The following is a 16,828-nucleotide window of genomic DNA, read 5'->3' on the forward strand; positions in this document are numbered from 1 at the left end:
TCTCTAATCAGAAACGAACTACACAAGAAAAGATACCTACTAAACCAAACCAACAAAGATCTACTCACTCTTCACCTCAAACTCTGTAACAAAATCCACCCTGCACTCTGGGACAAATGCAAACAACTAGCCGTCTGGAGAGCTGAAACGGAGACCTCACACAAGACAGACACACACACCAACAAACTCCACAAACTAGAGAAACGCCAGAAGCCCAGCCACCCTCCACAACAACCCATGAAACAAACAGTACATAACATATCAGACAGGATCCTCACCTCAACTGAAACCAAAGTACTCTCCAAAGGTTTCAACTTTGCAGTCGCCCCGAGACGCATCCCCACGGAAAACATCATATGTGGAGTCGAAGCTAGCCTAACCAAAATCAATCCAGATGAAGCCAATAAAATCAGACTTGAAGTCACCAACATCCTCTGCTCCAGCAAACCACCCAGAAGCAATTTACACAAAGAAGAACAGAAAGCACTCACCAACCTGAGGAAAGACAACAACATAATCATTCTCCCAGCAGACAAAGGTAATGCCACTGTTGTGATGAACACATCGGACTACCAAGCAAAACTATCAAATCTACTCCAAGACCCTACCTACCAACCTATAAAAACAGATCCCACCACCTATCTGGAAAAAACCACCAAATCCAAAATAAAAGCCTCTCCTATCAGTGAAGAAATCCAGCTAAGAATCATCCCCAGAGAAAAATCATCCAGATGCCCCAAACTCTACGGCCTCCCCAAGATACACAAAGAAGGAACACCACTCAGACCAATAGTCAGCTCCATAGGCTCACCTCTACAAAATCTCGCTAAATTTCTCGCCAAGCAACTTCAGCCCTATGCAGAATCCATCTCTTCACACGTTCCAAACTCCTTCCAGTTCATAGAAACAATAAAGAAGCAAAACCTACAACCCAATGACCTACTTGTGAGCTTCGATGTTGTATCTCTCTTCACACAAGTGCCCATTAATGAAGCCTTGACAGCCATTCAAAACAAATACAATCCCCCCGAATACATCTTGGACCTGACCAACCACTGCCTAACCAACACGTACTTCATCCACAATGGACAAAGATACAAACAGATAGAAGGAGCACCTATGGGATCACCCCTCTCACCGGTCATCGCTAACCTGTACATGGAACACTTTGAAACCAATGCTTTAGACAAGTCAGAACACAAACCCAAACTTTGGCTCAGATATGTTGACGACACCTTTGTAATTTGGCCACACGGGAAGGAAAAACTGGATAGCTTCCTCACACATCTCAACAGCCTACACCCCAAAATACAATTCACTATGGAAATAGAAGCCAACAACCAACTTCCCTTCCTTGACGTCCTAATCTACAAAAAACCTGATGGCTCCCTAGGACACACTATCTACCGGAAAAAAACACACACCAACCGCTACTTACATGCACAATCACACCACCACCCTGCACAAATAAACTCCGTAGCCAAGACTCTCATCTCCAGAACCAAACGCCTGGCTGACGAAGACCACTTGACAACTGAGTTACAGAATCTCTCAAATGTGTTAATTGCCAATGGATACCAGCAAAACAGGGTTACGAAGCTAATCCAAAAAGAAACACCCCCCAAAAACCAAGACACAGAAGAAAACAATGGCATAGCCCTCCTTCCTTATATCAAGGGCACTACAGATAAAATTAGCAAAATCCTCCATAAACACAATATCAAAACAGCCTTTTGCACCAACCAAAAAATAGCCAATATCCTCAGAAACCCCAAGGATAAAATTCAGTTGGAAAACCAAGGGGTCTATGAAATACCCTGCAAAGTCTGCCCAGCCACGTACATTGGACAAACAAACAGACGAATAAATGCACGGATCGCAGAACACAAGAATGCCGTCAAAAAAGAAGAAAAAACTTCCTCTCTTTTCCAACACATGAAAGAAACAGGACACGAAATTAATTTTGCAGATTCCAAATTGCTCTTTAACATGGAACATCACCACAAGAGAATAATCATGGAAGCCATCGAGATAGAGAAACACCCTCACAACATGAACAAGCGTGACGACACATCCCGCTTGCCAGACATCTGGAAATTAGCCCTCCCCACAAAATCTGACACCAGATCCAGAGGCACACAGAACGCCATCACCAATCAACCACACCAGACCCAAACCCAGACCCTCTCCACAGATAAATTACAGACACCATCCAGTAGCCAAACCAGGGTGGCACCTCCGGATGCTGCACCCCCCTGCAATCCCTACACAGATCTGGCTGGCACAGGCCACAAAACCACAGCTCGCCCCTATACACGAAGCCAAGCCAGAGCACAACCAAGTGCAGTACAGCCATCTTCTCAGAAAAACTCTTCACAAAGTTCAAGAGTTCAAGACATGAAGGCTTTAGCAACTAATCCACACCTAATGACCCACCTAAGTGGGATTCAGGAAATCACTCAAGAAATCACTCAAGATATCCCTCAAGTAATTAAGGAACAAAAGAAGAAAAGGCACACTAGCCTGGGAACCTCCTCTCTGCCCAGAACATTGGAGGCTATACACCACACCTCCTCAACAGTATTTATAGGAACTCAAACACTGAGATCCTGCTCTGTTCCAGTAACAAGAAGCCGAAAGCACCAGCCTGAAGATGACGAGTGAGACCTCGTCGAAACGTCGCCTAGACACCCCAACTTTTACACGGGAAGACACCCGAGGACACCAAAACCTGCATTCCTGTACCCGTGAAAATCTACGAAAGCAAATATCTCACCTCTACGGGGAGGAAACCTTCCAGCTGACAAGAACCTACGAGAAACTAGAAATCCGAAGAGCCACCATCTTATGTGATCTCTTGTTCCTACGCAACTGCCGAGACAACAACTTAATTCCCACATGCTTCCAACTTAAATTCCACTCTAAAACCCCAGCTACCGAAAGGATCCTGAAACGAACTGAACTATCTCTAATCAGAAACGAACTACACAAGAAAAGATACCTACTAAACCAAACCAACAAAGATCTACTCACTCTTCACCTCAAACTCTGTAACAAAATCCACCCTGCACTCTGGGACAAATGCAAACAACTAGCCGTCTGGAGAGCTGAAACGGAGACCTCACACAAGACAGACACACACACCAACAAACTCCACAAACTAGAGAAACGCCAGAAGCCCAGCCACCCTCCACAACAACCCATGAAACAAACAGTACATAACATATCAGACAGGATCCTCACCTCAACTGAAACCAAAGTACTCTCCAAAGGTTTCAACTTTGCAGTCGCCCCGAGACGCATCCCCACGGAAAACATCATATGTGGAGTCGAAGCTAGCCTAACCAAAATCAATCCAGATGAAGCCAATAAAATCAGACTTGAAGTCACCAACATCCTCTGCTCCAGCAAACCACCCAGAAGCAATTTACACAAAGAAGAACAGAAAGCACTCACCAACCTGAGGAAAGACAACAACATAATCATTCTCCCAGCAGACAAAGGTAATGCCACTGTTGTGATGAACACATCGGACTACCAAGCAAAACTATCAAATCTACTCCAAGACCCTACCTACCAACCTATAAAAACAGATCCCACCACCTATCTGGAAAAAACCACCAAATCCAAAATAAAAGCCTCTCCTATCAGTGAAGAAATCCAGCTAAGAATCATCCCCAGAGAAAAATCATCCAGATGCCCCAAACTCTACGGCCTCCCCAAGATACACAAAGAAGGAACACCACTCAGACCAATAGTCAGCTCCATAGGCTCACCTCTACAAAATCTCGCTAAATTTCTCGCCAAGCAACTTCAGCCCTATGCAGAATCCATCTCTTCACACGTTCCAAACTCCTTCCAGTTCATAGAAACAATAAAGAAGCAAAACCTACAACCCAATGACCTACTTGTGAGCTTCGATGTTGTATCTCTCTTCACACAAGTGCCCATTAATGAAGCCTTGACAGCCATTCAAAACAAATACAATCCCCCGAATACATCTTGGACCTGACCAACCACTGCCTAACCAACACGTACTTCATCCACAATGGACAAAGATACAAACAGATAGAAGGAGCACCTATGGGATCACCCCTCTCACCGGTCATCGCTAACCTGTACATGGAACACTTTGAAACCAATGCTTTAGACAAGTCAGAACACAAACCCAAACTTTGGCTCAGATATGTTGACGACACCTTTGTAATTTGGCCACACGGGAAGGAAAAACTGGATAGCTTCCTCACACATCTCAACAGCCTACACCCCAAAATACAATTCACTATGGAAATAGAAGCCAACAACCAACTTCCCTTCCTTGACGTCCTAATCTACAAAAAACCTGATGGCTCCCTAGGACACACTATCTACCGGAAAAAAACACACACCAACCGCTACTTACATGCACAATCACACCACCACCCTGCACAAATAAACTCCGTAGCCAAGACTCTCATCTCCAGAACCAAACGCCTGGCTGACGAAGACCACTTGACAACTGAGTTACAGAATCTCTCAAATGTGTTAATTGCCAATGGATACCAGCAAAACAGGGTTACGAAGCTAATCCAAAAAGAAACACCCCCCAAAAACCAAGACACAGAAGAAAACAATGGCATAGCCCTCCTTCCTTATATCAAGGGCACTACAGATAAAATTAGCAAAATCCTCCATAAACACAATATCAAAACAGCCTTTTGCACCAACCAAAAAATAGCCAATATCCTCAGAAACCCCAAGGATAAAATTCAGTTGGAAAACCAAGGGGTCTATGAAATACCCTGCAAAGTCTGCCCAGCCACGTACATTGGACAAACAAACAGACGAATAAATGCACGGATCGCAGAACACAAGAATGCCGTCAAAAAAGAAGAAAAAACTTCCTCTCTTTTCCAACACATGAAAGAAACAGGACACGAAATTAATTTTGCAGATTCCAAATTGCTCTTTAACATGGAACATCATCACAAGAGAATAATCATGGAAGCCATCGAGATAGAGAAACACCCTCACAACATGAACAAGCGTGACGACACATCCCGCTTGCCAAACATCTGGAAATTAGCCCTCCCCACAAAATCTGACACCAGATCCAGAGGCACACAGAACGCCATCACCAATCAACCACACCAGACCCAAACCCAGACCCTCTCCACAGATAAATTACAGACACCATCCAGTAGCCAAACCAGGGTGGCACCTCCGGATGCTGCACCCCCCTGCAATCCCTACACAGATCTGGCTGGCACAGGCCACAAAACCACAGCTCGCCCCTATACACGAAGCCAAGCCAGAGCACAACCAAGTGCAGTACAGCCATCTTCTCAGAAAAACTCTTCACAAAGTTCAAGAGTTCAAGACATGAAGGCTTTAGCAACTAATCCACACCTAATGACCCACCTAAGTGGGATTCAGGAAATCACTCAAGAAATCACTCAAGATATCCCTCAAGTAATTAAGGAACAAAAGAAGAAAAGGCACACTAGCCTGGGAACCTCCTCTCTGCCCAGAACATTGGAGGCTATACACCACACCTCCTCAACAGTATTTATAGGAACTCAAACACTGAGATCCTGCTCTGTTCCAGTAACAAGAAGCCGAAAGCACCAGCCTGAAGATGACGAGTGAGACCTCGTCGAAACGTCGCCTAGACACCCCAACTTTTACACGGGAAGACACCCGAGGACACCAAAACCTGCATTCCTGTACCCGTGAAAATCTACGAAAGCATATATATATATATATATATATATATGGACGCGGGTGGCGCTGTGGGTAAAAGCCTCAGCACCTAGGGCTTGCCGATCGAAAGGTTGGCGGTTCGAATCCCCGCGGCGGGGTGAGCTCCCGTTGTTCGGTCCCAGCGCCTGCCAACCTAGCAGTTCGAAAGCACTCCCGGGTGCAAGTAGATAAATAGGGACCGCTTACTAGCGGGAAGGTAAACGGCGTTTCCGTGTGCGGCTCTGGCTCGCCAGATGCAGCTTCGTCACGCTGGCCACGTGACCCGGAAGTGTCTCCGGACAGCGCTGGCCCCCGGCCTCTTGAGTGAGATGGGCGCACAACCCTAGAGTCTGGCAAGACTGGCCCGTACGGGCAGGGGTACCTTTACCATATATATATATATATATATATATATATATATATATATATATATATATAATGTTCATAACTGCATAACTAAACCACATGTCTGAAACCCCACAGAAAAAGTCCTGAAACCCTCCCACATTGACCTCATATATTTCTCTGCAAGGTCGAAGGAAAATGGAAAATCCTCCCCATTGTCTTTTCGTTCACAAATCCTGTCTCATGGGTATGTCTGTGCATGAATAGGGTGAGCCTGTGACCTGGCTCAGGAACTAAGTATTTATCATTACAAAAGACTGGCCAGGCTCCCCAGGGTATCCAGTCAAGTAACCATTAACAGGTAAAATGCCAGAAAGGAGAGAAACAATGCACTCAGATTTCTGCTGTAGACCACCTTTTCTGCGATGTAGGTATGATGTATCTGGGGGTGGTCTTGGACTCCAGGGCAGGCAATTTAAAATATCTATATAAGGGCAGACACACCTGGGTTCTGGGTCCTCCTCCTTTCCTGCTTCTGAAGGAGGCACCCTGTTGCAACAGTTCAATAAAGATCAAGCTCATGAGCTGCTTTGCTTCTCAATATTCTCTGGTTGGCCTCTGTTATTTTCTCTGACCGATGCTGAACCTACAAAGGACTCTATAAGGGCTCTTGTGTCCCCCATAAGGGAATAAGGGCAGATTTTTGTTTATTACATCATTGTGGCATCTGGTTGGCCAAGGTGAGATCAGGATTTCAGGTGGTGGGCCACTGGTCTGACCCTGCAGGGCTGTTCTTACGTTCTTAACATAGGAAGCTGCCTTATATTAGAATCATAGAATCATAGAGTTGGAAGAGACCACAAGGGCCATCGAGTCCAACCCCCTGCCAAGCAGGAAACACCATCAGAGCACTCCTGACATATGGTTGTCAAGCCTCTGCTTAAAGACCTCCAAAGAAGGAGACTCCACCACACTCCTTGGCAGCAAATCCCACTGTCGAACAGCTCTTACTGTCAGGAAGTTCTTCCTAATGTTTAGGTGGAATCTTCTTTCTTGTAGTTTGGATCCATTGCTCCGTGTCCGCTTCTCTGGAGCAGCAGAAAACAACCTTTCTCCCTCCTCTATGTGACATCCTTTTCTATATTTGAACATGGCTATCATATCACCCCTTAACCTCCTCTTCTCCAGGCTAAACATGCCCAGCTCCCTTAGCCGTTCCTCATAAGGCATCGTTTCCAGGCCTTTGACCATTTTGGTTGCCCTCCTCTGGACACGTTCCAGTTTGTCAGTGTCCTTCTTGAACTGTGGTGCCCAGAACTGGACACAGTACTCCAGGTGAGGTCTGGGAGATGTGATTAGTCCATCTGCCTCAGCAATGCCTGGGAATTCAGGCAGCCAACATTCCCAGGCCGGAATTGAACCCAGAACCTTCTGTGCGGGGAAGCAGGCACTGTTGCCACTGAGCCACGCTTGGTTTGTGTCTGCACCCTCCAGACTCTTTGCTTTTCTTCCTTATCACAGGGCTGCCTCCACATGGATCCTGCGGAAAGGCTTACTTGTGAGCAACTCCTGCAGCACCCCTACTTCGACAGCATCCGAGAGGTTGAGCTGGGGAGGGAACGAGAGAGATCCCTCACGCGGAAGCCAAACCGGCCCACGCGGAAGCACATCCCCGGGGTAAGAGGCTGCTCAGATATTTCAGGGGTCTCAGGGATCAAATTGCAGGACGGCCAGGAACACCCTCCGGTTACAGGCCACCCCAGTCCCTGCTGAGCCCTGCACAGGACTCCCAGATGTCTTGACCCTCAGCTTCATCTGGTATGCAGGATGAGACCCTCCCTGCCCGCAGACTGTCTCGCCAGAGTGGTGCATGCTCTGGTTATCTCCCACTTGGGCTACTGCAATGTGCTCTACGTGGGGCTACCTGTGAAGGTGACCTGGAAATCACAGCTAATCCAGAATGAGGCAGCTAGACTAGGGACTGGGAGCGGCCGCCGAGACCACATAACACCGGTCTTGAAAGACCTACATTGGCTCCCAGTATGTTTCCAAGCACAATTCAAAGTGTTGGTGCTGACCTTGAAAGCCCTAAACGGCCTCGGTTCTGTATACCTGAAGGAGCGTCTCCACCCCCATCGTTCTGCCTGGACACTGAGGTCGAGCGCCGAGGGCCTTCTGGCGGTTCGCTCACTGCAAGATGTGAGGTTATAGGGAACCCGGCAGAGGGCCTTCTCGGTGGTGGCACCCGCCCTGTGGAATGCCCTCCCACCAGATGTCAAAGAGAAAAACAATTACCAGATTTTTAGAAGCCATCTGAAGCCATCCCTGTTTAGGGAAGTTTTTAATGACTGATGTTTTATTGTATTTTTAATCTTTTGTTGGAAGCCGCCCAGAGTGGCTGGGGAAACCCAGCCAGATGGGCAGGGTATAAATAAATAATAATAGTTGTTGTTGTTGTTATTATTATTATTATTATTATTAGGGCCTGTGCTCCTTTGGAGCATTGAAGACATGGCGGTTTCTTAATGGCCCTAGCTTGGCCAGGGCCTTTTGCACACGATAGCCCAGGAATTCCTCCGCAGCTGGCATTTCTCCCTTCATATCCCAAATGATCAAAATCTGCAATTTATTAATTTCTAGGGTTTGGGGGGGGGGTCCCAGCCTCAAAACTATAGTGATACTTTTACCGGCATGGGTGGTGCCAGAGGTCAGCAGGACTGGGTCTAGACTAGATGACCCTTGTGGTGCGTCCCAATTCTTTGATTCAAATTTACAAACTTGGGGCCAGGATACTGCAGGGATTGCCGGAACCCTTCTATCCCAGCTTGATCCATGAGATCTTCTCCAGGAGCTCCTTTGGTCATTCCCCACGTTGGTGAGGCTCATTTCACAACAATAAACGGAGCCTTTAGTTATTGACCCAGTCCTGTGGAACTCCCTGCCACCAACAGAGACTCAGGCGAGGACAATTTTCAGGGGCCAGGAGAAAGCAATCTTCAAACAAACCTTTGGCTGATTAAACAACGTATGGCCTTTTAAATGTGTCTTGGAAGCTATCGCGTCCTTGCTATTATGCTATGTATCTTGTGCTTTTAAGTTGTAAGCTAGCCTGTGATCTTCAAATGAACATACATTTTTATTATTAAGCAGGTGTCTTCTGTGCCAAACGTTGGACACCTACTGGAAATTTTTCTATTTTGTCCTTTTTTTTTCTTTTTTCTTTTTTAGGCAGCCCTGTTTAGGGAAGTTTTTAATATTGGTGTTTTTTTTTAATATTTTTATTAAGGTTTTCAAATAAAAGGGGGGAAAAAGAGAAAAATACAAAAATAAAAACAAATAAAAACAATTCAATTTCCATGATATTTCTTACATTTGCTTGTTTCCCGGACTTCCCCACACCTCCCTCTCTGTATTCCAATTCCATTGTTTAGTCAGCAAATCCCTTCCCTCTACCTTATCCTTATCTTTATCTTAGTATATTATACCTTTAGTTTTTCATCTTTTAACCATCCATTTTTCCATATTTCTTCACCACATTCTTGCTAACAACCCTTTAACCTCAATCCAACATCATTCTAACATTCATTAATTTTATAGTGTTTTTATAAATAGTCTTTAAATTTCTTCCAATTTTTCTATTTTGTCAGGCCTGTGTTTAATAATGCATCTTTCTACAATAATGCATCTTGCCACATTTTTAGTTAGATGGTTTTATTGAATGGTTCTATCGTCGTAAACCACTTTGGTTTTTTTATGTATAGAGGTATACAGATATTTTTCTTTAAAAAATAAATAAATTCAAAACCAGCACCACCAAAAAAGGGTGGATCCAGCCCCCTGCTGCCCGTTCGCCTTTGTGTCATTTTCAGAACAGTTTGCATTGTTGTCCTTTGCTAAACTGAAAAGTGGATGGTCAACTGCCTGCAAGTTACTCTTTATTTTCTCTTCTTAGTTACAGTACCTGCCCCAGTTAACCGGCAGCAACATTCTACCTGCTTTGGATAACAAGAAGTACTATTGCAGCACAAGGAAACTGAACTACCGTTTTCCAAACATCTAAAAAAAAAATTTAAGTGTGGGTGTCATGGCTAAGCCGGATTTACTGCGGACAGCCTCAGCGCATTCCCAGCCTTGAAGTGAGCTTGAACGGAGAAAAAGGGGATGTTATTCTGTTGGTGCACAACGGAGCGAGCCGTGAAATTACCGTGTTAAGAATGGCAAAGCTTGAGAAAGGAAATCTCTGCTCCGAGACACAAGAGACAAGGCTGAAGGTCTGGAACTTCTTGTGACTCAGCAGAAAATGCATCTATTTAGGACTTTCGGGGGTGGGGTGGGGCCAGGATAATTGTGATTGCATCCGTTTGCGGGTCTCAAGAGCTCATCATGTGTACTGGGGGGGGGGGGGCGGAAAACTCTGCTGCCTGTTTGGGAGTGGAAGCGGGGGGGGGGTAGGGGGGTGGGATCCAGCTATGCCAAATACATTTAATTAACAAAATCCCATGGTGTCAAAGGAGGGAGAACTTCCGTTCTCATGTGTATTTGTAGTTAATAGCACAGGCTGGTTGATCCTGCAAGACGAAGTCAAAGATGCAAAGAGCTCCGATTCTGTGAAATCAAACACAGATCTCCCAGCAGGGTGGTTAGAAATCAACGTCTTTCCTCTGCTTTTAAACGTGTAAATTTCTGTTTGTCTCTTTGAATGATACTTCCTAAAAATAATAACAACCTGGGTTTAAATGAAACCTCCATGGAATAAGCAAGCATGTTTGCCGAAATATAGGATTCGGTTGCAAGAGATGGAGACATGTTATCGCACATTAATAGGACCGGGGGGTGGGAACCCTGACTTTCGAATTCTATAGTTAGAAATCATACAATTAGTCATGCTTGTATTTATTATTGTGAGTTTCCTGCTGGACCCTAGAGATGCTCTGTTGCCCACATGGTGATCAGACACTCCCAATGTTATGCCCTTCAACTAACTTTGCCCTGCAAATCCTTCCGTTCTTGGAGTGTCTGGTACTCTGTAAACCCAAGCAGGATGCGGCCCTTCTATTTTCCACCTCCTGGAGAAACACTGCTTTGCCCAGTCCTTGCTGCAGAAACTCTGATGGGAACACACTGGTCCTCAGGATGTTCAGAAACTCCCATCAGCTCTACGCAGACTGGCCAATGGCCGGGGGTCTTGGCAGTTGTGGCCCCAACATCTGGCGAGCCACAGATTTTACCATCCCAGCTGCATGCTTACTTGGAAAGCCCTACTTTGTTATTTCTTTAGTATCCTTGAATAGAGAAGAAGCAAAAAAGAAATCTGACTGTGAATAGACACAATTCTGGGCTGTATGGCCAAAGGTTTTTGGATTACGCTCCTGGGTTTCACAAAGGTTCTCTGTGCGGTTGCGTTATAATTGTTATAGCAACCAGGTATCACGCATGCTGGTTCAGGGAACAAATGCAAAATTCTCTTTTCCTGGTGACCTAGATCAAGGGTCAGCGAACTTTTTCAGCAGGGGCTGGTCCACTGTCCCTCAGACCTTGTGGGGGGCCAGACTATATTTTGAAAAAAATAATAATGAACGAATTCCTATGCCCCACAAATAACCCAGAGATCCATTTTAAATAAAAGCATACATTCTACTCATGTAAAAACACGCTGATTCCCGGACCGTCCACGGGCCGGATTGAGAAGGCGATTGGGCCAGATCTGGCCCCCGGGCCTTAGTTTGCCTACCCATGATCTAGATTCATTTGAATGGATGGATGGAATTCATCATCTCCTTCAGGCTTCGCTCCTGCCTCATCTGCAAAAGGCAGACTGTGATTAGGGGGTTTCTTCTTCCAGGGCTGCGGTCGTACGTAAGGAGAGTGTCATGGCTGCCTTGGCAACAACACAGTCTCCAACGGACGGGTCCAGCTGGAAGAAATGTGTACCTATGTGTTGTGCTTGCAAGATCAGCCCTCTGCAAAATCCGCTGGTTATCGGAGCTGCTCCGTAGAAGCTGTAGCCAAGTTTTGCTATGCCATGGTTCTGGCAAACGACTACCAGATTTTGCCTGGTATAAACCAATGTCTGTAATGCTTGCGTAGGAAACAGTAAACTGCATATTACTCTGAGTTGTTTCTAGTTCATTTCCACCCCACCTACCCCGTTTACATTACTATGTAAATTGCCATAACCGCCATAATCTCCTTGATGACGTGAGAGCATCAAAGCAAATATTTTTGGTTCGTTTAAGCCAGGCATGGCCAAACTTGGCCCTCCAGATGGGACTACAATTCCCATCATCTCTGACCATTGGTCCTGTTAGCTAGGGGTGATGGGAGTTGTGGTCCCAAAACATCTGGAGGACCAAGTTTGGCCATGCCTGGAAGCAGAAGGGGACAGGGGGTTAAGATGACTTCATACTTTAAAAAATCTCTGGAAGAAATACATAGTTCTCTGTAGGAATCTAACTGACCTTAAATTGCCCAAACCTCCAGGATTTAGCACCCAAAGTTAACATCTTCAACAACAAAAGAGCTCTTCAGAAAGTGGCCCAGGGGTGTTGTAGTCTTGATTTATGGAAGTGGGGGGGGGGGGGAGTAGCTTAAGGACAGATCACACACCTAGCACTGACCAAGCTGTAGCGTCACCTGTTAAGGGATTCCCAAAAGCAGAGGCCTCCCTTGAGAGGCTGGAGAGCGGAGATTCTGCAGAGACAGCAGTGGGCTGAGCAATTCTCCACCTCCACAACTTTCACAGGTTTAAAAAGACTAGGAGGCCCAATGAGGTGCCAATGCCTTTAATCCAAGTCCAGTTCTAGCTGCAAGCCTGGCATTGATTGCCTGAGGGTCTGAGCAGTGGCTTCCTTCTCTTTTATCCCAGGTAGGTCGCTCAAAAACAAATATTCCAGATTACTGTAAAGAAGAAGAAGAAGAAATATTTAATTTAGCAAAAGCTGCTGACTGCACTGGAAGACAGGCACACATTAAGCCCGCTATTCACAGATGCCCTTTATTTTTGTCCAACCAAATTGATATACTGCTTGATTGTAACATAACCTCCAAGTCAGTGGTTCTCAAAGGGGGCGGCAGGAGAGGGTGGCAAGTGTGGTGGGAAAGTTCAAGGACAATCAAAGAAGCATTTTAACATCTTAGTGTAGCGCAGGACCAAAATGTTTTATTTGCAGAATATTGATAGACATCTTTTCAAAACGTGAGCAAGAGCATCCTGTGGCCCCGACGAAAATCCTAGTTGCGTTTTCCAACACTAATTAAAAAATTGATGCGGCAGGAGCAAATTTTTATTCTGAAAGTGTGTCTCCCTTGTCCCCTCCAACAATTTGGCTTGGGGAAAAACGCCTTTCATGGTAGCCAAAGGAAGGAATCTTTGGAGCCTAACTGCAGCAGAGCTCCTGTAAGTCACCCATACAGTGGTGCCCCGCAAGATGAATGCCTCGCAAGACGGAAAACCCGCTAGACGAAAGGGTTTTCTGTTTTGGAGGTGCTTCGCAAAACGAATTTGCTATGGGCTTGCTTCGCAAGATGAAAATGTCTTGCGAGTTCCTGCAGGGGTTTTTTCCTCCCCCCCCCCCTTTCCCAAGCCGCTAAGCCGCTTAACAGCTGATCCGCTAAGCCGCTTATCAGCTGATCCGCTAAGCCCACTAAGCCACTAATAGCGCTAATCCGCTAATCCGCTAATGGGCTTGCTTCGCAAGACGGAAAACACCGCAAGACGAAGAGACTCGCGGAACGGATTCTTTTCGTCTTGCGAGGCACCACTGTATTTTCCATTGGTGGTTGTGAGAACAACAGGGTTCATGATGCAGCAAACACGCTTGCAGTGTGAAATGCAGGGCTGCCCTTGGCGGCTTTGCATACCTGAGCTTATGCAGCGCAATGATGCCTTTGTCCGTGACGTTCCCGCAGGAAATGATCCACAGGCGCAGGAGGCTTCTCTGCAGGTTGGGCGTCTGGCTCAGCCGCTGCAAGCACTCGTCGTAGATGTACATGCACTTGCAAAGCCGGATTTCCTCCACGTGCTCCAGGCCGTCTGAAACAGGCAGAACGTCAGGGAGGGGACTTGCAACACACAACCGGCCTGAAGATCTACAGTTTTTGCCCATGCAAGTGATAAAATCTCCTTGTGGAGACTTCACCACCTGAGAAAGGACTGGGTCTATGTTCCACAGTGCGACCTGTATAAGCAGGCAATGATCTAAACCAGATTTCAACAACCTTTTTGGACCAGTTGTGTACATTTCAAATTTTGTGAGTGCTGGTGGACAGGGGTGTGTGGCATATTGGGAATATTGACGGACCAAGCTTGTTAGAGCCAGTGTGATGTAGTGGTTAAGAGCGGTAGTCTCGTAATCTGGGGAACCGGGTTCACGTCTCCGCTCCTCCACCTGCAGCTGCTGGGTGACCTTGGGCCAGTCACACTTCTCTGAAGTCTCTTAGCCCCACTCACCTCACAGAGAGTTTGTTGTGGGAGAGGAAGGGAAAGGAGATTGTGAGCCGCTTTGAGACTCCTGAAGGGGAGTGAAAGGCGGGATATCCAGTGTTTCAGCTAAAAGGTAAAGGTAAAGGGACCCCTGACCATTAGGTCCAGTCGTGGTCGACTTTGGGGTTGTGGCGCTCATCTCGCTTTATTGGCTGAGGGAGTCGGCGTACAGCTTCCAGGTCATGTGGCCAGCAGGACTAAGCCGCTTCTGGCGAACCAGAGCAGCGCACGGAAACGCCCTCTACCTCCCCACCGGAGCGGTACCTATTTATCTACTTGCACTTTGGCATGCTTTTGAACTGCTAGGTGGGCAGGAGCAGGGACCGAGCAACGGGAGCTCACCCCGTCGCGGGGATTCGAACCGCCGCCCTTCTGATCGGCAAGTCCTAGGCTCTGTGGTTTAACCCACAGCGCCACCTGCGTCTTTAGTGTTTCAGCTACTTACCCAAATAATCAAATCCCTTGGCCATGATGCAAGATTCTGTGGCATTAATTGACTGTATCTTATATTTCCCTAATGGTCCCGAAGGGAGTGCGTTGTAATCTTGCTGCCATTTGTCCAAGCCTTGGTAACGCACGAGTGCCCCGCATCGAAGGAGCCATTCCGAAGCGGCTCTGTCTGGGCCCACGGCCTGGATCCGCTCATAGTCCACCCTGTAAACAAGGAGGAACAGCTAGTTTTAAGGAGAGTTTTGTTTTTATTTTGCAATCCTCTTTTAAAGGCATTCAGGTTGGGTGGCCATTAGCACCTCTTGTGGAAGTGAGTGCCATAGGTTAACGGTGCGCTGGGTGACCCCTTTCTTGCTCTGCCTTCTGTTACTGGGCCCTGCTAGGCCTATGTAATGTAAACAAGTGTAAAGTGATTCAAGTCAGGGCAAGCAATAATTTCACATATATGCTTTTGGGGTCTGAACTGGCAAGTGACCTGGGGTTTGTAGTAGACAGCTCAATGAATATGTCAACTCAGTGTGTGGCAGCCGTAAATAAATACCATTCCATGGCGAGTGATCATTAAAGGTAAAGGACCCCTATGGGGTTGCGATGCTCATCTTGCTTTCAGGGCAAGGGAGCCGGTGTTTGTCCGCAGACAGCTTTCCGGGTCATGTGGCCAGCAGGACTAAACCGCTACTGGCGCAACAGGACACTGTGACAGAAACCAGAGTGCACGGAAATGCAGTTTACCTTCCTGCCGGAGCGGTACCTATTTATCTACTTGCACTTTTGACGTGCTTTTGAACTGCTAGGTTGGCAGGAGCTGGGACAGAGCAACGGGAGCTCACCACCATCACATGGATTTGAACCACCGACCTTCTGATTAGCAAGCCCAAGAGGCTCAGTGGTTTAGACCACAGCACCACCCGCATCCCTATCTAGGGATCATTAAGCAAGGAATTGAAAATAAAACTGCCAGCATCCTAATGTTTGGAATACTGTGCAAAGTTCCGATTGCCTCACCTCAAAAAGGATATTGTAGAGTTAGAAACATTTCAGGAAAGGGTGAGCAAAATGATTAAGGGGGTGGAGAGACTCCCCTATGGAAAGGCTGCAGCATTTGGGGCTTTTCAGTTAAGAGACAATGCAAGAAAGGAGTCGCACGATGGAAGTTTACAAAATTATGCGTGGCACGGGGAAAGCAGACAGAGAAAAGTTTTTCGCCTTCTCCCTCAGTGCTAGAACTCGGGGGCATTCAATGAAGCTAAATGCTGGAAGACCCAGGACAGGCAGAAGAAAGGGCTTCTTCACACGGCATGTGGTTAATCTTTGGAACTCCCTGCCACAGTAGTCAGTGACAGCCACCAACCTAGAGGGCTTTAAAAGACAAATGGATTTCAATTTGCAGTGTCCTTTGTAGGAGCTGATTTAGTTGTTCTGGCCAGCACACTTACTTGTTGAAAACAGCATTAAGCCATCCCCAAAAACTTCTGCCTGTATCCCAGCAGGGCTGCCTCTTTAATAAGCCCGTCCGACGTGTCAAAGCTCCAATCAGCATCATTCAGCTTCTGAAAAAGACACAGCAGCAGTTTAGTGGATTCCCGCACAAAGAACACACAACATTTGTCGGCAGGTATAAGAGTTACAAATAAAGACGATCTATTAAGGGATATAAAACGCTAATAATAATGATCCTCAGCATTTGTATAACTCGTTTCAAGGATTCAAAAAATTCATAGGTTGTCTCGCTAAATGCTTAGAACAGGTTTGTGCGACAATATAACAACTAACTGGCAGTCTTTAATATGCCACAAAATAGTACTTTTTGCAGCTGAGCTGAGGTTTCCT

The 16,828-nt window shown here is 46.4% G+C and overlaps 2 protein-coding genes across 6 annotated transcripts in view; one reads left to right on the forward strand and one right to left on the reverse strand.

Moving 5' to 3' along the window:
* Window positions 1–12,180, forward strand: part of CDKL1 (cyclin dependent kinase like 1) — a 38,759-nt gene extending 26,579 nt beyond the window's left edge. For all 5 annotated transcript variants that reach the window (XM_083439153.1, XM_083439152.1, XM_083439151.1 and 2 more), the window contains exons 10-11: window positions 7,588–7,743; window positions 10,019–12,180. In XM_083439153.1, the coding sequence (XP_083295279.1) occupies window positions 7,588–7,743; window positions 10,019–10,126 (264 nt within the window). In that variant the 3' untranslated portion in view covers window positions 10,127–12,180. The remainder of the gene's footprint in view (window positions 1–7,587; window positions 7,744–10,018) is intronic.
* Window positions 12,181–12,832: 652 nt separating this feature from the next.
* On the reverse strand, window positions 12,833–16,588 carry DMAC2L (distal membrane arm assembly component 2 like). The gene is made up of 4 exons (XM_083440239.1): window positions 16,435–16,588; window positions 14,994–15,202; window positions 13,927–14,098; window positions 12,833–12,963 (listed from the first exon to the last, which is right to left on the reverse strand). Exons 1-4 carry the CDS (start codon window positions 16,539–16,541, stop codon window positions 12,849–12,851), a joined length of 603 nt encoding a protein of 200 aa, XP_083296365.1. The 5' UTR covers window positions 16,542–16,588; the 3' UTR covers window positions 12,833–12,848.
* Between the last annotated feature and the right edge of the window lie 240 nt (window positions 16,589–16,828).

Source organism: Podarcis tiliguerta (assembly GCF_965153285.1).
Source record: "Podarcis tiliguerta genome assembly, chromosome: 1".
Lineage (NCBI taxonomy): Eukaryota > Metazoa > Chordata > Lepidosauria > Squamata > Lacertidae > Podarcis > Podarcis tiliguerta.